The 18,445-nt window shown below is 41.5% G+C and overlaps 1 protein-coding gene across 1 annotated transcript in view; it reads left to right on the top strand.

Moving 5' to 3' along the window:
- mRpL39 (mitochondrial ribosomal protein L39) overlaps positions 1–18,445 on the top strand; it is a 33,569-nt gene that overhangs the window by 14,193 nt on the left and 931 nt on the right. The window contains exons 6-9 of the mRNA XM_050194364.2: positions 1,727–1,839; positions 4,712–4,859; positions 5,116–5,187; positions 5,283–5,330. Coding sequence (XP_050050321.1) covers positions 1,727–1,839; positions 4,712–4,859; positions 5,116–5,187; positions 5,283–5,330 — 381 coding nt within the window. The remainder of the gene's footprint in view (positions 1–1,726; positions 1,840–4,711; positions 4,860–5,115; positions 5,188–5,282; positions 5,331–18,445) is intronic.

An 18,445-nucleotide genomic window follows, 5' to 3' on the forward strand; every position in this document is an offset into this window, starting at 1 on the left:
GCAATGTCAGGTTACAATGTCAGGTAATGAGGTTACATAATGGAAATTGCAATACCTGGTATCATAAACCATTGATATGTGAGCCAATCAGTGCGGAGTTGTTGGCTTGTTGCGTATAGATAGGAGGCACAGTGCCAAATCAGCCCTTCCATCCGCGTCCACTCAGTGCTTCTGGGCATTTGCATGGAATGAGCTTGGATCTCTGGCATTGCTCCTCCAAGAGTGCAAAGTGTCCCGCACTACTCTAGTAGGGTCAGTTGGTTTTATTTAAACTAGAAAATTAGTACCTAACTGGGTAAATTAGTAGTAACTGGGGTTCCACATTTTTGGTCTAAACTTGCAAAGAAATGTAAAAAAAAAGTAGGGCAAAATTTTTTAGCGGAATTCAGTTCAAAAGGGTGAGTGAAAGCAAATTTACCTCAGGTGAATTTGCTTTCCCTGACCCATTTTGGTTAAAATAGAATTCTGTTAAAGAAATGTCGCCACAGTTCCTTCACTTTTTCAGAAAAAGACAGCTTTAAGTTAAGACACCAATTAGTGTGCATCTACGAGCCTGCATGTGCTCTGATGCAAGGAGCCTGGTGAGGCCAGAGTCGTGTGTCAGCCTTCTGCCTAAAAAATCCTTACTGCTCTTTTTTCTATTTACGCCCATTTTGCATGCTGCTGTGATGAAAGTTAGAAGTCGATGGTATTCAGAGGGTTTGGGGGAGCCCTGGCCCAGGCTCTTTCAGTCTTTAAACTGCGGCCGTTGTGGTGACTGAACTGGACACATTCACTGATGCTAAAGTGGGGAGGAGCATGTCTACGTAGCAGTTATTTTCTTTTTGAGCTTTGTGCCCATGTAATGTCACAAATAGTCTCATTCTATTTATGCTCGAATGTCAAATGCACTAACTTGCAATTCCTACATAGTCACATTGCCGTACAGTGTTGTGCCTTTGCTAGACTGCGTTACACAAGCTTTGCTAATCTCTCATCTTTGTACTCTCATGGCTTCACAACATGTTTGCCACTGAGCTCCATCTGGTGTTTCTCTTTCTCTCTCTTTTTGAAGCATAATGTACTCAACTCATACTTTAATCACACACCAGTACTTCTTCCCTTTTCACATTTTACTGGAAGTGTTTTTACGAACACCAAATGGAAAAGGTTAGGTCAATTTGTGAGCACAGAAGGGATATAAATTGCCGAAATGCAAAAATTGGGCAGTTCTTACCTTTTCCAGCTATATGTTTCAAAGGGGGAAAAAACTTGAAAAAAGAAAAAGAAATTAATCCTCTGCAATGAGAATAACTGGCAATACAGTTGTGATAAAATTTGTTGATAGCTGAAAAGTAGAAATGGCAGTTGTTGAAAAGAAGGGGGAAAAAATGTTTTTGTATAACACCTATATCAAGTTAGTGCAGCCCCTAGATATATATGTTGTTCAATAATTTGTGCATGCAGAGCATGCAGAATCTTCGCTCCTGCTTTATCTCCTTTTATCAGTAAAGTATGCAAGTTTTTGCATGCAACAGTAAAGAAACACTACCAAGAAAAAGCAATTTGGTTTAATATGTTCGTCACTTGGCTATAGGCCTAACAAAAGAATGCAAGGTTATTGTTTGGAGCATATAAAGTTGCCTCCTTGCTGTTTTTACATTGAAAAAGGACGGTTCCGAAACTGATTTGAGATACACATTTCTTTCGGAGTTGCTCTCGGTAACAAAACCACATTCCTTTTTAGGATGAATTAGATGTTCTGTCTGGGATGGGCAGGAGACTTGCAACAAAGCCCCACCATTTTGAGAGGCTTGAGGTAGATGCTTCAGTTGCACTTCGAATGTTTGAAGACAACAAGTGAGTGTTGTTTCACAACCTTTTTCTACTTTGGTGTAGTGTGACTTAGCTGTGAGCGAGATCTCCATTCTATTTAAACTGATTTTCTTCGCATAGTTTCATAATCTTTTTGTGTGTTATGCTTAATTTACTTAGCTGTATTGTCCTCTTCATGAGGTGTTTTTATTTGTTGAATTTCTTATTGTCTTTATATATGTTTTATGTCTAATTGAGACTATGTTCTAACTTGTGATATCATATATGGGGGAAGCAAATAATTTATTAAAGATCTCCTGATACTCTTGTAGAGAGTATAACTTGTAACTTATAACTTGTAGAGATCAGGAGTGCCAATGTCACTACGCCTTGGCACTCCGCACAGTGCGGTTTGCACACACCTGCTTACCAACCATGGTCCTGTTCAAGCTCAAGGAAACAATGGGCAGCAACCATGTTGTACACTTGGAGAGCTTTTATTACATATGCAACTAATAATTTGAGCAGGTCAGCTAGCTCTGGTTAAAATCACTAAAGAACTCTTAGAAAGAAATATGCTAGGTGAATAGGTGTTTCCGACTTGCCAGCTGAGTCTACGGGCGGCCATGTCAGCGACGACAGGAACATGGCTGACTAACCATGTGCTGAAAAATTGTGAGCGACAGCGGAGTGCTCCATACGCGCCTCTTGCTGAGGACCAAAAGGAGTTAGGTGATGTCAACGGGATCTCACATGAATTGCTCAGTCATGCTGATAGCACTCGCACTTCCTGCGTGCAGCTCTTGTGAGGAAGGTCTCCTCCCCTACCTACTGGCATGCGTCTGCCCTTGCCATGTGAAGCTTCCTGCCCTGATGGGCATCTCGGGACACGAGGGTTCCCAAAAACTAAAATGCAGAATGCACTTACACGCATTTATAGCATCGAAGATAATGCGTTGATTAATTTGAGCTGCTTCTAGTATTTAGGTGTAACAGTAACATAAAATGCACTAGTGATCCTAGGTAGACAGCGTCAGCGTAAAAGAAGTTCTTTTTGAGAAATAAATGGAAGCACATGACAAATGAAGTGAATTGCATGTGAAACTTATTTTCTCTATTCTCAGTTATGGTGGTGCTGTTTGGAGCATTCATTGAATGGCCTTAAAGCAAAAATTGGAATGTACTCGGCAAGTTTTAGTGCTTTTTATAAGCTTAAAATATTGACGCTGTCTCTGTAACAAAACTGCTGCTGTCATGTAATTTATGCCTACTATTAGGCACGAGTAGGCATAAATGTAGATCGGGATTGTTTTTCAGCCATTGCAAGTGCAGTTAAAAATAGACATGTAGACGTGAAATGTCTCCAGAGATGGCCTACTGAACAACCCATTCCTTGGTCATGCAACCAATTACTAGCACACACTGTTTTGTTTTGTTTTTCTTTCTTTCCTGAAGCCATATGCTTGTGGAACAGTTTACAGAATGCTATGATGCAGAAATACTATGTGACTTTGATTGTGCTTAGCCCCTTTCTAATGTTGGTAATATCAGTGAATAATTAATCGATTAAAACTGTCCCGCAAAACAATTAATCTTCATTGATGTCACCTTTTATTTCATCGACTCAATTGATTAGACGTGTTTGATTAATAGTTTTGGAGAGTTTGACTGGAGTTGCGGGAAAATTTTTGAATAGTACTAGAATGGCGGAACATAAGAAGTGACTGTGGGGCTGTTGACTGTTTTTCCGCGTCCCAAGTGATACTGAGCCGTGCACTTCCCCACCACCGCACACGCCATCACACTGCCTTAAGCCGGAGGCTTGAAATGCCTTTGCAACTCAAGGCATACTATAGCAACCCAGTCATTGATTGGCGTGTCACTGCCAGTCCACTAAAGATGTGGCACAGTATTCACGTCCATTTGGAGCATGTATTTGACATAGCGATGGAGTTCATGTCGATTCCAGCAAATCTATAGGTTCCAAGTGTCTTTTCTCGCATGCTGGTTGTGTGGTCATTCACCCAAACATCCCAGCCAATTCACATTCCTTCACTCTGTGGAAAAGAGCATGTGGCTTAAAATGCAAAACCAGTAATTTTCTTTTCTCCTGTGCACATTTTAATTTCTTGCATATTTTAGTTGGACTTCACCTTTCACTTTTGCCATTTTTCTTATTTCTTGTTTAACTGTACTGTACAGGGATTCACTAGTGCCATTTATCTTGTTTAAGGCTGCCCTAAGTGCCATTTTGTGACATGTATTGTTTATATATTTAAAGACCACTAGTGCCAACTCTGTTTAGTCTTTACTGAATTAAAGATTATTCTTTATCGAACTTTATACGCTTGTATTCCTAAAGCAGTGACTTGGGCTTGTTGGTAAGACATCATGAGGCTTATAGCGCGTGAAAAAGACAAGGACGAAAGTGAGACGTGACACACACATAGCGCCTGTGTGTGTCACGTCTCACTTTCGTCCTTGTCTTTTTCACGCGCTATAAGCCTCACAATGTATTTCTAACTTGGTCTCACGTCTCAAACATTAAAACAGGGCCCTACAAACGTAGATAACTGTGTTTCAACCTTTTTAATGTACCTGGCAAAAGTTTCGATTAAAGTCTAAAATGAATAAAGAAATGAATCAACCATCCCTATCCCTTTCATGTGCTGTGTGCACAATTGTGAGTGTAACAATAGTGCATCAAAGCAAAAGCACTGATGAAAATAAGATCAACTTGTTCAATGAAGGTCAACTTGTTTGTATTGTATTGCGCATGCTTCGGTCTACTTATATCTGATGAACAGGCCATCATTGAGGGATTTTACCTTTAGAATTTTAAGGACAACATGCATTATCAACATTTTGTAACAGCCTGTAACAAGCAAAAATGAAATGCTCTTCTTTTGTGCTACAGGTATAAGGCAGAGCAGGTTCCTAGAATAGCAGCAGCATCACCCACTGGTAACACAGTCACATTGTACCGTTTGCTGGACCATGTGGACATCAGTTCCGGACCCATGGTTGGGTCTCTCGATCACATGAGCCGTTTCAAAGTTGTTGCGGTAAGTGCTAGTAGATAGGATTCTGTGTACTGCAGCTGGTGTAGCAAGTTCCCAATGTTACTAATGGCATGTGTTTATAACATTAATGTTAGGAGTGTTATTTTTTTAATACTGCTCTGCAAATGTTTTGCAGAATAACTTACCTGAGCTTATAGGCATGTGCTTGAGCTCTGCATGGAAAAGTTTAGCTGTGTACTACAGTACTGAAAAAATCGTAACCTTGCAAGCAGGATTTCTCATTTCTTCTTTGTTTTAGGTTTATCCCATGGACACATCTGTAGGGGTGCTTTATCGATTCCAGGGCTTGGCCATACCAAGCTCATTTTCTGTAAGATTCCTGTGTTCTATTCCATAGATGCTATGTAACCTTGTTTTGTTCATACTTCTTTTAATCAATATATTTATATTTTTACTTGATTACAGATAAGTGAATTTGCATATAATGTCTGCTGTGAACGCGCACAAAGAATGGTAAGTCTTCAGTGAGCAACAATTGATACATACAGAGTGTTTTCTTTTAGACCACGCAGATTTTTATTAAAAGATTGTAAGTGTAGCTTTCCTGAAATCTTTGTAGAGGAGCTGTAAGTTGGGATGGAATACTATGATATTATTAACTATGTTTGAGAAGACACATTTTTAAATTAAAACATTGTAAATTATAATTGACATTTTCATTACAACCTTAGGTGCAGTTGTTTATGTGTTAATTTGAAGGCGATCGCATTTTAAGGCACTCCATATTTTTTTAAATCCTGAAAATTGCACGTAATTCGAGATTTCATCATTGCATTAACAATGCTCAATCTTAGTTGAGGAATTATCGATATCAGGCGTACTGGGAACACCAGAAAGGCAACCTTGCTATTATGTTAGTTGGAAACACCCTGTTATGAAGTACATGGTGAAGATTGAATAATGGCACATCATGGTGTATGCTTGCCAGGCAAAGTGGCAAAATGTTTTACCTGGCAAAGGACTTCGTAAAAAGTATGGCAGTGCCATAAAATGCAACTGCCTCCAAATATGCCTTATAGAACTGCCCCAAGGTTCCAAGAATAAAGTTAACAAATTTTTGCTAGTCTTCTCAAACTTGTGTTAATAGTGGCAGTGTATGTCCGCCTTGCCTTACAACTCCTCTGCAAAAATGCCATTTGGATGGTATAGACCCTCCATGAGTACTCCTGTTAAACAGTGTATTCTGAATGTATGCCTGCCTAATGCATTAGTTTAGAGGGCAATCACATATGCTATAAGAGACTTGATTGTCACAAGAACCTAATTTTCGTGATTTTTTTCAAGAGCCCTGCTTATGAAAAATGTATTCAGGAACGATTTGTGGAGCCAGTTTTTCACTAGCATGCCCCTCTGAAGCAGTGTCAACTTGCGAACTTTAGCGTCTACGAATTAGTGTGTATTGAAATTGCAAAAAAAGACTTGTACACATATTTTGTTTATAGCATAATCACAAAAATGTGTGATTATGCTATAAAAAATGCTAAATGTGTTCACACGTATCTGGGTTCTTGTGATGTGTGGCCATTCGATTCAGTCTCAGCACACTGTGGCACTTGTCCTATGGAAGGTAGAATGAATTATTCATGCTAGTGCCTTCTTTCATAACAATAGCATTGCAAGTGCAGCTTGACAGATGTTGCAGACTTTAAACAGTGATAGAAAAGTAGGAAAATCTGATCATTATGTCAAAGCTGGTGGTTCTAAGTGTCTTCGGTAACGTAATGGACAATACACATTGGTGTTAACGTTGATCAAGTTGTATAGCTATTAGTGAACTTCACAGTACCATTAAATTTTATTGATGTGCAAAAGTGCACGTGTGGGTCAATCCTATAATGGCTGTGTGGATTCCTGTTCAAAGCTACAAGTCACTTGACACAGCAAGTTACTGAACAATGGTGCCATTTAAAACCATGAAACATTAGGAGAACCTGCAAGAGCTATTGTTGAAACTGTGAGGCACTGCAAAAACCCAGGATGTCCGTGCAGTGATGCAACATTCAGAATTTAACTGGTGTTCTGTCTCTGTGAAGAGACTGTATGCTGTGCCCTAATACAGTGGAACCTTATTGATATGTTCCTGTTAAGGCATTTTCCTGGTGCCAACATTCGCAATCAAGGACATAAAAAATGACCCAATAGAGTTACACTCATTTTTTACCGGATCTTACGTTCCCAAAAATACGATTTTTCGGCACTAGTGTTCAGTACATCGCCAAACTGCGATCATATGATACGTTTTCTGGCCGCTAGATCCCATGTAAACAAGAAAATGAGCGAGGCGCGCCCGATCGAGAACAGTATATAGCTGCCCGCCGCTGCAGCTTCACCGCAATACTCGCCCGTCCATCTTTCACTCGGTTCCTCATTTTGATACATTGGGTCAATACAAAGTCAATACTGGCTTAAAACAACGCATATAACGCGGAAAGTAGATCAAAATTTTTATGCTTATAAATGGCTCACTCCAAGCGGCCTACTGCGTATGCGGCTCTTTTAAACGGCCCTGTTCGTTCAGAGAAGGGCCACTTGGAAAATGTCACGCATAACGCCAAATGTTTATGCGGTATTTCAGATCAAATCTGTCCTGCTTACTAAGCGGCTCAAATATTATGCGGCTCAAGATTATGTGGCCCAACGGGCATTTTTCATGAAAAAATGGACAGGCGCCACCCAAAGGCATTTTGCACGAGGTTTCATACATATAGCTTAGAACCACATTATAGGAAATGTGGTAACACTCATCACACAAACATCGAAACACACATTGCACAAACATGGACACACTGGGAATCAAACCCGGGTACACCGTGTGACACCTGAACACTAATCACTAGACAACATTGCTACGCTGACACGGAGGATTCGCATAGCTATTTGTACGTACATTCGTGCTTCCGAGGCTGCCGTTTTATGTCAATTGGTCACCGTCGGCGATCTTGTGTGGTATACATATATTGTGTAACTATTGCCGACGCTTATGTGGTTAGTGATAGTAAAGATGTATTTAAAAAAGTAGCAGTATTCGCTTTGAACAGCTGTCATGTGCGGCGGAAAGGCTAACAGTGATAAGATAACCGAGCATGGGAGCTGCGCGAAAACAAACTGCTTCGACAGGCAAATATTGTTCTTCAATGTTTTGTCTTTATTCACTATGCTGTGGATTGGTCGCTGCAGTCACTGTTTAACCGGGAACGTGGCTTTGTCTGAGAAACTTCCAACCTCGTTCACAAGGTTCAGTCAAATATGATCCGCCGCCAACATGCACACCTGCATATATAGGTAACTGCACTTGCTTCAAAGTTGCACTTCCTTGACATTATACCGGCAATACAGCTACAGTATTCTGAGACGTCTAATAAGCAGGCGAGATTTTGCCGGCACATGTGTAAGTTTGTTGAACCGACAAATATTTCTGTTCACTTCCGCTGGCCGCAACAAGGATTCCCCGTCCGTAAGACTGACAGATATAGCTTTTGTGAGTACAAGAAAAATGCTCCTGAACCGTGCGTTTTATGCCGCTTCGTTGTAGTTATTGGCACAGTTTATTTTGAAGCAGCAAGGCACGTCACTATCTCCATTCGTGAGCCTAACGTAACTGTATTGCAAATATCGAAAGCCTCACCCCTTTGCACACACTAGCTTGTTTTCACCTATTTACCTGCCAGGTGCATGTCAGCACAGCTACCGTGGCCATACCTACAGTGCCATCAATGTTGAAAGAAGGAAGGGAGGAAAGAAATTAGAGTATGGTTAAACAATTTACATTGTGGGACTTAGCATACCGAGACTGCTGCGGATTACGAGGGATGCAGTAATGGAGAGCTCCGGATTAATTGTGACCACCTGGAGTTAATTAATGCGCACCCTTTGGGTGCGCGTTAATTCTATTGGAATGCGACAAGCGGGGCCGAAGCGCTAGTACCACCAGGTTACCGCGGCAGCTGTCGTCAAAATAATGATTCAGCTGTTTTAAAATGTATAAGAAGGCCCGATTTTGCCTGTGTATTGAAGCTGATAACGGCTCCATTCCTAGCCTTTCAAGTCGATGGCTCCGATGCAGAATGAACCTGGAATAATCGCGATTTTCCCTTTGTTTTGTGCTACATTTTTATGATCAGCACCACCGCAATGAGCACTTTCTGCTGTCTGGAATGCAAGCAATTCACCGTGCACAAGACGAACCGCATTCATGCACAAATTACTTTTATATATATATATATATATATATATTTTTTTTTTCTTTAATGCCAACTGTATTAAAGTGGACACGCTGTATTAAGCGGGCACGACGCTATTGTGCTGTGTGTCATGCAAAGTAAGGTGTGCCAGGCAGTGGTTGCAAGCAGGTGAGATGGACTGCATGCTTGCATACGCAATTATCTCGAAGGAACAATTGAATCAGGATTTAGGTGTCATGTACAATAGTTGAGTGCCTCTGCCTTCCTTATATTTGCTATGTCAACTGCACCCATATACACAGTTATTAAAAGCATGTTTTTCTCTTACCACCTGAAGTATGCTTTAGCGGAATGTCCACTTCATCTGTGTACGCAGTCTGAAAGCATGCTGTACATTCATGCAGACACGTTCATGCAGACTTTGACACAGAACATAGTTTTCAAAGGAGAATGATTTATTTACAATACAACCAAGCGCACAGCATAGTTTCAGTGTAGCTTCTTAACACAGAATGAGGACTTAAATGCCAAGCTCTGACAGTAACAAGTGGAACACAAACTGCGACAGGAAATACAAAAGCAGATAGGCAGTGTTCGCGCCTGCAGCTTTTGAAATCGGAAACAAGCATAACACATGAACTTGCATGAACTTCGTGCGGTTGTGCCCGACAAAAGCTGGGCCTCTCAGAGTTCGTTGCTTTCTCGTTCCTTAAAAAGTTTTGTTTAGAACCAAATTTATGTAAAATAGCAGACAAGTACAATATCAGGAATAGATTACATGCGTCCCAAACTTAGTGTAAGGTCACATTTTTTATAGATAGGTTATCTATTGAGGAACTTAGACAGCGAAGTGCTTGCAGCTAATGAAAAGATAGCTATCCATGACTAGCATGAAAAAAGAAAGAATGAAAGTGCTGCAAGGATATGTACATATTCGAATTGAAGAACTCTTGTGGGAGCCAAGCAATGCAAACTTTATTTTTTGGCCTGTGGAGCACACTCTATATACATGTCGCAGTGTTTGGGTGAATGCAGGGAGATGCAAGTGAAGTTCTTTATATATACATTGCCAATAAGAGAAAAAAGAAACATTTCCAGGTAAATATTTCATGTTCACATAATTGCTTGGTCGTCACAAACACGTCAGATATCGTTCGTATATGTTCAGAATTATTTGTCCTGATGACTCCTGGATCTCTAGTCGATCGTTGTACCTGGAAGGAAAAAGAAATTCCACTAAATGTTAGACAATTCCAGAAACTGTTTCACCTTGGCCCAGTTAAGGCTATGTTTTGTTCAATAGTTGTTCAAGGCCAATATAGTAGTGATCTTGTACTAAACAGTTCTCTGTGTTAGCCGTAAACTCCTGAGGCTGTGAAACAACAATCTGTGATCTCTTATGTGACTGCCTTCATTGTGGTGTGTCTAGAAAGCCAGACTGGACTGCACTTATTTGCACCTTGTTGGGGGAGAGAACCAGTGTCGAGACTGTGCTCAACACCTTTGTGTTGCCCTGCTACTTGACATGCGGGCTGTTGTCAGAGTGCTCTGTGTCACATTGATGTGCACACATTCTCTCACTTTTTATTTTAAATCTCAGCTGTCCTGTTTCCTTTCATTCCCTTTATACCCTTTCCTCAGCACAGAGTAGTTCACTTGTATTTATGCTGGTTAACCTGCCTATCTTCCTACCTTTCTTTCTCCTTGCTCCGAGAGCATGTGTCAGCATTATACTGATCTGATGCGAAAGGTGCAAAGGCAAGAATGGACAATCTAGTCAAGCCAGTCTAATCAACCTAGTAAAACGCAACATGGCTAAAACGTGCCAGCTGAATGTTTTCAAGTCATGCTCACATCAAGCTGCGGAGAGTTTTCTTAAGCAGATTGAACGAATAATGGAGGCAGGTTACCCACAACTTGTGCCAGTTTCCATAGCAGGAAAAATACTGAAGAAGTTCTGAACTCGCCAACTGGCCCAGGAGCCACCTCGTGAAAAAGAAAAGGTACCCGTCATGCCTTACATACACCGCATGTCGCATAATTTGAAGAAGATTACCGAGCAAGCTAATGTAAAATGGTGTTTTCTGCCTCATGCAAGCTTTCCAGGATCTGCAGAATGACCAACCCTTTTTTCGCAAGGCACCAGCCTGTGTCACAAATCACAAAAATAAATACCGTATTTACTCGCATAATGATCGCACTCGCGTAATGATCGCACCCCTGAATTTTGTCGTCAAAATTCAATTTTTTAAAATTTCCCGTGTAATGATCGCACCCCGAACTTGGCGCAGCGATATGTCGTGAGCCAAGTCTAGCTAATATTGATCGCGCTTACCATCTGTCGAATGCTACGCGAACGACTCTTCAAGACATACCAAGCGGTCTGCACGTGCCAAACATTCTTAAGCAGATGCCCCATTTCATTCCTTTCACCACTTTCCACACTTCCATGAAAAAGAAAAGCTACAGCCAAACTTGCCTTGGCTTTATTATTTGTGGGCTTTATAACGGTTGTGGTCAACAACAACAACAAAAAAGGCGCTTTTTCGATTCTTCTCGTCTGCACTCATGGGCACGCAACAAGTCGCGAGCGGCAACGATAGTAGCCACGTTTACACTGATACGTTAGAAGTGTACCCTATTCATACGCCGACGCTTGTAACACAGCTAAGATATTTACTCACCCTTAGCGGAAACTTGCCATATTAGGATAGTAGTGAAGACAGATGCCACAGTTTCCGCAGCATGCCGGCCGTGTGTTTCTATGTCACTGGCAGCTAAGCGTGCCCATCTGTTTCTGTCGCCTCAAAGTGGACATGGCTACGTTAATGCCGCAAACTTGCCGATATTAACGATATTATTCATTACTGATACGGAAGAAACTTTCAATGCACGTAATGTACTCACGAGAAGAAAAAAAAAATCGCGTTCGGCGCGTTCGGCTTGCTCCGCTGGCCGCCATTTTTGTTTTGGTGTCCTGCAGCCATAGAGTTTCTCACTACATTACCTAGAGGGAAATCTGGTGCTGCTGCACTGTGGTATGTATGGGAATGCCGGTATATTGTGACTTCGGATTGGCATCGTTCTCGGAGAGCCTGGACACTTTGAAGACGCGCTTGGCAAGCATCGTTCCATCTGTCACAATGATTAATTTGCTACTAAAACAGCACGTGAAAAGCTGTTTTACCTTTATTATTACGCAAAAACATGTTTTTTTTTAACTATGAGAACTTGTTATTGCGTATACGATTATATGTTACATAAAAAGTATCAGCGGGCCGCTAAAGTTGGAGGACAGAAGACGAGGCTCGCGCTCGCTTTGAAACAGTTTGTCATCTTTTCTTGCTTTTCTTCGCTTGGTCATGCATTGTAGGTGAGTAAAGATGTAATATGCGTGAATGGAAACATTTTATGAAGATTTTACTTTGAGAACACATTATTTGTGTAGCCATATCCACGTTTTAGATGAAGCCTCTTACAACACCAGCCAACATGAGCCTCACAGACACATATATCGTCATTCCCATGATGGCACGGTGCCCCCTTAAGAAACTCCCATAGACGGTGGCGCTAGATTTTCCTCTAGGTGATACGGTGAGAAACTCTATGCCCGCAGCAAATGCGGGACGAAAAAAATTTTGTTTTTTCGCGGGAAATTTAACCCGCGTAATGATCGCACCCCTGATCTTGCGTAAATTTTTCTGACAAAAAAAGTGTGACCATTATACGAGTAAATACGGTACATCATGTCATACATGTCAGGCAGGAGTCATTTATGAAATTCCTTTGTCATGTGGTAGAAAGTATGTGGGACAAACCGAGCACTGTGTGAATGATAGGCCGAGGCAACATCAAAACAATGTTAGAAATGGGAAAGAGGGCCACCTGGCAATTCATTGTAGAGATTGCAAATGTAAGCCAAATTTTCACGCCTGCCAGGAGCCGTGACAAATGGGTTAGATTAGTAATTGAGGCTATATTGTTTCTGCTATACGAAAAGAGTAGCCGTTACCATTATAAGGTGACTACGTCTCTTTCTTTTATTTTCATTTTAATAAAGGAAACTACTTTACCTGAACGCAAACGTGCACAGATGAACTGTGATAGTGCTCCATCTATAACATAGTGGCATTTTTTTCCTGACTGAACATTGTTGGAAGTAAATAAGGTTCCCGGTGTTTGTGTTTATCTTTTTGCTTGTCATCTTTGCACCTTTCACATCAGATCGTGCCTAACCAACATGCCCAGTTTTCCATCTTAACGTTATAAAACTAGGTGGTGATGATTTACCGCAGAAAGCAAAGCATTCTGTATCACATACTTCACATGTGCATAACTCGTAAGAAATTGTTAACATGCGAATGTGTCTGACCTTTCATGTTACAGCACTGTGTTTGAAATTTCACTGGCATTATCCCTACTTAGTCTGAATGCAATCACTGCATGCATAGTGTAAACAAAGTATTCAAGTCATGGCAATAGATGAACACACGTAAGCAACTAAAATGAGAAAAATGTGCTCAGTTGCGTTCTCCAGATTCTGCACGAACACATTTTACATATACTTGCCGTCTTCGAAATCAACTCAATGTGCTTGGGCTTATGGTTTATTTCGCAGTCATATTTATTCCCACTTGCAGGTAATAACTAATTGGCCCATATTGTCAGCTGGTGCTCAGGGGCACTCATTTATGCCCCTTACACTTACTGGTATTCAGCCACACTTGCGCTCATTTACTCTTGCCTAAACTCAGTGACTTCCCACTCTTGTGAAATCAGCAGAAATGAGTGAGAGGGCTCTTGAATGTGTGTCTAGCTGTAATGATAGTATAGTGCGTGCAAGTGCTTGAATGTCATCCACATGCGAACAATATTGGAAACACTTGTCTCTTTCTGCGCCCTACCCCATTTTTGTGCTGGCAAAATATCAGCTTTTTTTTGTGTGCTTCATGGTAAGCATATGACCTTTGCGCACTACAATGAACTGCCATTCTGGGCCTGATTCTTGCTTACCGGTGCCGTGGTCCACTGTATAGTCGCTCTGGAGAGCCGGGTGTTCTTTCTTTGGTGGCATTGTTATTACTGTCAACCTCTCCTGCCTTAATCCAGTGTAGGAAAAAAAATCAATTAGGTGAAAATAAAAAGAAATTGCAAAAATTGAAAATTTGAGAAACAAAAGCTCCCAAGAAAGGTCTTATTAAGGACGTTCCTCACAGCCAAAAACCAACACTGCATAGCAATCACTCGACATAAACGAAATGTCATACTTATGTTTTTTATTCTTACATACTTTTCTAGCCATGCAGCGCTGCTTTCTGACAACATTATGAAATGACGCAGGTGCTGAAATCCACAGATTTTTCAGTGACATTGTGAATGACATGCGAATATGTCTGACCTTTCAGTTACAGCTCTGTATTTGAAATTTCAGTGGCATTATTAGCACCAATGTCCATCCTTACTAAAGCTGAATACAATCAGTGTATACATAGCGTAAACCAAGTATTCAAGTCATGACAATAGACGAACGCACGTAACGCTCTGAATAAGCAACTAAAGCAAGCAAAATATGCTCAGTTGCATTCTCCACGTTCTGCACGAACACATTTCACATATACTTGTCTCTTAAATATCAACTCAATGTGCTTGGCCTTATGGTTTATTTCACACCCATATTTCTTTACACTTGCAGGTAATAACTAATTAGCCCACCTTGTCAGCTGGCACTTAGGGGTACTCATTTGTGTCCCTTGCACTTACTGGCATTAAGGTGTGCTTGCATTCATTTACACTCGCCTAAACTGATTCAGTGACTTCCCACTCTTGTGAAATCAGCAGAAATGAGTGAGAGGGCTCGTGAATCTGTGTAATGATAGAAGAGCACATGGAAGTGCTTCAATGTCATCCACATGCAAGCAATATTGCAAACACTTGTCTCTTTCTGCACCTCACCACACTTTTCTGCTGGCAAAATATCAGGTTTTTTCTTCGTATGCTTCAGCATAAGCATATGATCTTTTCGCAGTGCAATGAACAGCAATTCTGGGCCAGTTTCTTGCTTACCGGTGCTGTGGTCCACTGTATAGTTGCACTGGAGAGCCGGGAGTTCTGCTTTCTTTGGTGGCCTTGTTATTGGTGTCAACCTCTCCCACTTTAATCCTGTATAGAAAAAAAAGTCAATTAGGTGAGGATAAAAAGAAATTGCAGAAATTTGATAATCCGAGAAACAAAAGCTCACAAAAAAAGTCTTAAGGCCTATTTTGGAGCTAGTGGGTACCTCACAGCCGAAAATCAATACTACATACCAATCACTGGACATAAGCCAAATACAGAACTTGTTGATATGTTTTTTTTTTGTTCTTTCATAGTTTTTAGCAATGCAACTCTGCTTTCTGACATTACGAAATGACGAAAGTACAGAAATTCACAGATTCAGTCTGCAATAAAACTTGAAACTGTTAGCTTGGCGGGAGATATCACGCCATTGAAATTTTGACAGTGGCATAGAACTTCGCCCCTTCTACAAGTAATGAGTGTACCGCTGCTCTCCAAGAGATATTGTGGCGAATTCTGGTTCTAGTGCAAACTGATACTTCTTCTCTGCTGCTGCGTCGTCGGAGTTAAATGATTATTTTCGCGTCAAACAAGCTTCGAGCTAAATTGGGCTTTGAATTCCAGTGAACTTGACGCATTGAACAGGAAAGCCAAAAACCCACGCAAATCCACACATTACACCGAGGAAAGTGCGTAAGACACCAGAAAACTGTTTAAAATAAAGCTGTCAGTTGACAAAATTAACCTATGAAATGCAATGGATTCGTTTCGCAAAGTCCACGAAGGGGATAAAAAAAAACCCAGAAGATTTCATGGTTAGAAGGCTACATGCGATTACTAGCGGCATGATCAAACGCAAGCCCTAGTGAAAATCTGCACATTAAATTTCAATGAAAGGACACCTGGCTATGCGAGCAAGAAGTATCGCCAGCAATAATGCAATTTGAGGAAACCGAAACGGAACCCAAAACTTCAATGCGCGTGTCCGCATTAGTACTACACAAACAGACGTTTAATCACCAAGATTCGTTATCTGCTGGCTCATAATAATGTAATGGCAGAAGTTAAGCATTTAGTAGTATGGTAAGCAAAAATCAACCTACTGTATCCACACTGGTTCGCAGCTGTACAGCACACACTCCAGGGCCCGACGAGCCAGCGCACATGGAGGCTCACCACTGCTGATTGTCACCCAGCGTTCGCACTCGTACGAGTTGTCGAAGTTGCACTGGCTTCTTACAGTTTCCGGCAACATCGGCGGAATTGAACGTCACTGAGATCGCCGAGAGTGTTCATCGACGCGGCCAGACGCCTTCACAATGCAAACACAGTCGCATAACGTCGCTCGTACGAAAAGATGACGATAATTGCCACTGAAAAGAATCGCCTCGTCCGCCGGCTCACGCCATGTTTTTGCTTCTTGCCGGCCGGCAGTCTTTCCTCCTCCTCTGCCGTCAAAGCTACGCACAGAGGCGATGACTTCTTTCTTAGTCTACTCACTCTCTCCTTTTGCCTTTCACTTCGCTTTGTCCCTCGCAGCTTCTCCCTCATCACACCTTGCACCTTTTGCTTTGTAATGCCCTCTCAATGCTTCTGCGCACTTTTTGGGCACCAAATTTACAGGGCTGCATATAAACATTGTGTTTGCTCATTGGCCGCATACAGCCGTGAGCAACGGGTCGGCTGCGTTTTGTCACGCATGATCTCGTTTGAAAGAACGCTTATATGCGGTGGTCTGGGATGAACTGAGAATGTACCGCTTATACGGAGGACGCTATGCAGGACTTGACTAAGAATGTACCAGCAAATGTTCTCCATGGTCGTCGCACGCGGCATTCACAGCTATCACTGCCAATCCTACTGCAATAACCATCTTCGCCTATCTGTTTCACAACGTGTGGTGCCATCGTAAGTGTAGGGCATGCTTTTAATAGGCGATAACCAAAATCCGCTGCCGTTCCTTGCTGCAGACTGCGATCATATACGTTTTCCGGTTGCTAGATCTCATGTGAACAAGAAAAGGTGTGAGGTGCATGCGATCGAGAACAGTATATATAGCCGCCCTAATCACGTGAAAACAACGGCACGCACATTTTCTTATTCCGGTACCAGCAAGTTTCCGCCTGGGTCGTCGCACGTGGCATTCATAGCTATCGCCGGTAAACCTATTACGCTAAGCATCTTCACCTATCTTTTGCAGTGCGTGGTGCATAGTGCCATTGGTAGCTTACTGCACGCATTTAGTAGGTGATAATCCAAGCGCGCCGCCATTCGCTGCTAAAGGCGGCGCGATGTGGGCATCACGTTTTGCTTTGGCGGAATCCTGGCGTCGCCCACCAGCTCGATTTCGTTTCAGTTTCCCGTTGCCCTCTTAAAACACCACACAATATGATAACAACAAAACACATATTGGGCTGCCAGATCACCACAAGCTTGACACGCATCGGCGTCTCTTGCCACAACGATCCACGTGACGCGTTGCATTACGTAGATGTCAATGATAGTTGATTCTGTCAAACCTTTTTATAGTTACTTTGGATCGTATGTTTTCCCGGTTTGTGCATTTTTCTCAAGTTTCTTTTCCAGAATGCATGAATGAGGTTCTGCTGTAATATTTACATGGTGCTGATTGCATAAGTGCTTAATTTATCATTTGTGTGGCTGTCATTGTTGACGGCACTTTACGTCAACTTGCTGACAGCTCTACTCATTCAACAGTGTCAAATTCTTGCCCATGGCTACACCTTTGCTCCCATTCTGCCTTCCTTTCGATCATGTGCTGATGCTTTATTAATTATTCCCCAAGAATATGGAAGGTTGCTTGGTTATACACATAACTACCATCACATGAAAAAATTGTATGTAAACATCTGTTTCTTCTTTTTTTTTAAGAGCTTGATTTTGAGGCTACATTCTATTCTGATATTGCTGCCCTTTGTGTATTTTTGTGTGGTTTACAGATTAGATGTAAACTGGAATATATTCAGAGTTTATTATAGAGAGATGTTAGCTTTATTTTCTACATTTTCTAGTGAATGCAAATATGCTGTGTGCAGATGGTCATATAATTTCAGAGCTTGGCCACTTACAGACTACTCTTGTTTCTAAGACTAGTTCATTTCATACAGTCACAACCTTTTTATTCCAAGCTTCAGTATTCACATTGTGCCATTGATCTGACCAAGTCTGCCTCATATTACCATATTTTCACGATTCTGCTGCGCCTCCGACTGTAATGCACAGTTATATTACTGCCAAAACAACAAAAAAAAAAAGTTGGTGCCAATTTCGTCGTGCGCTTCAAGTAAAGGAACTTGAGTCGACGCATAATGC

Source organism: Dermacentor andersoni, chromosome 1 (genome assembly GCF_023375885.2).
Source record: "Dermacentor andersoni chromosome 1, qqDerAnde1_hic_scaffold, whole genome shotgun sequence".
NCBI lineage: Eukaryota > Metazoa > Arthropoda > Arachnida > Ixodida > Ixodidae > Dermacentor > Dermacentor andersoni.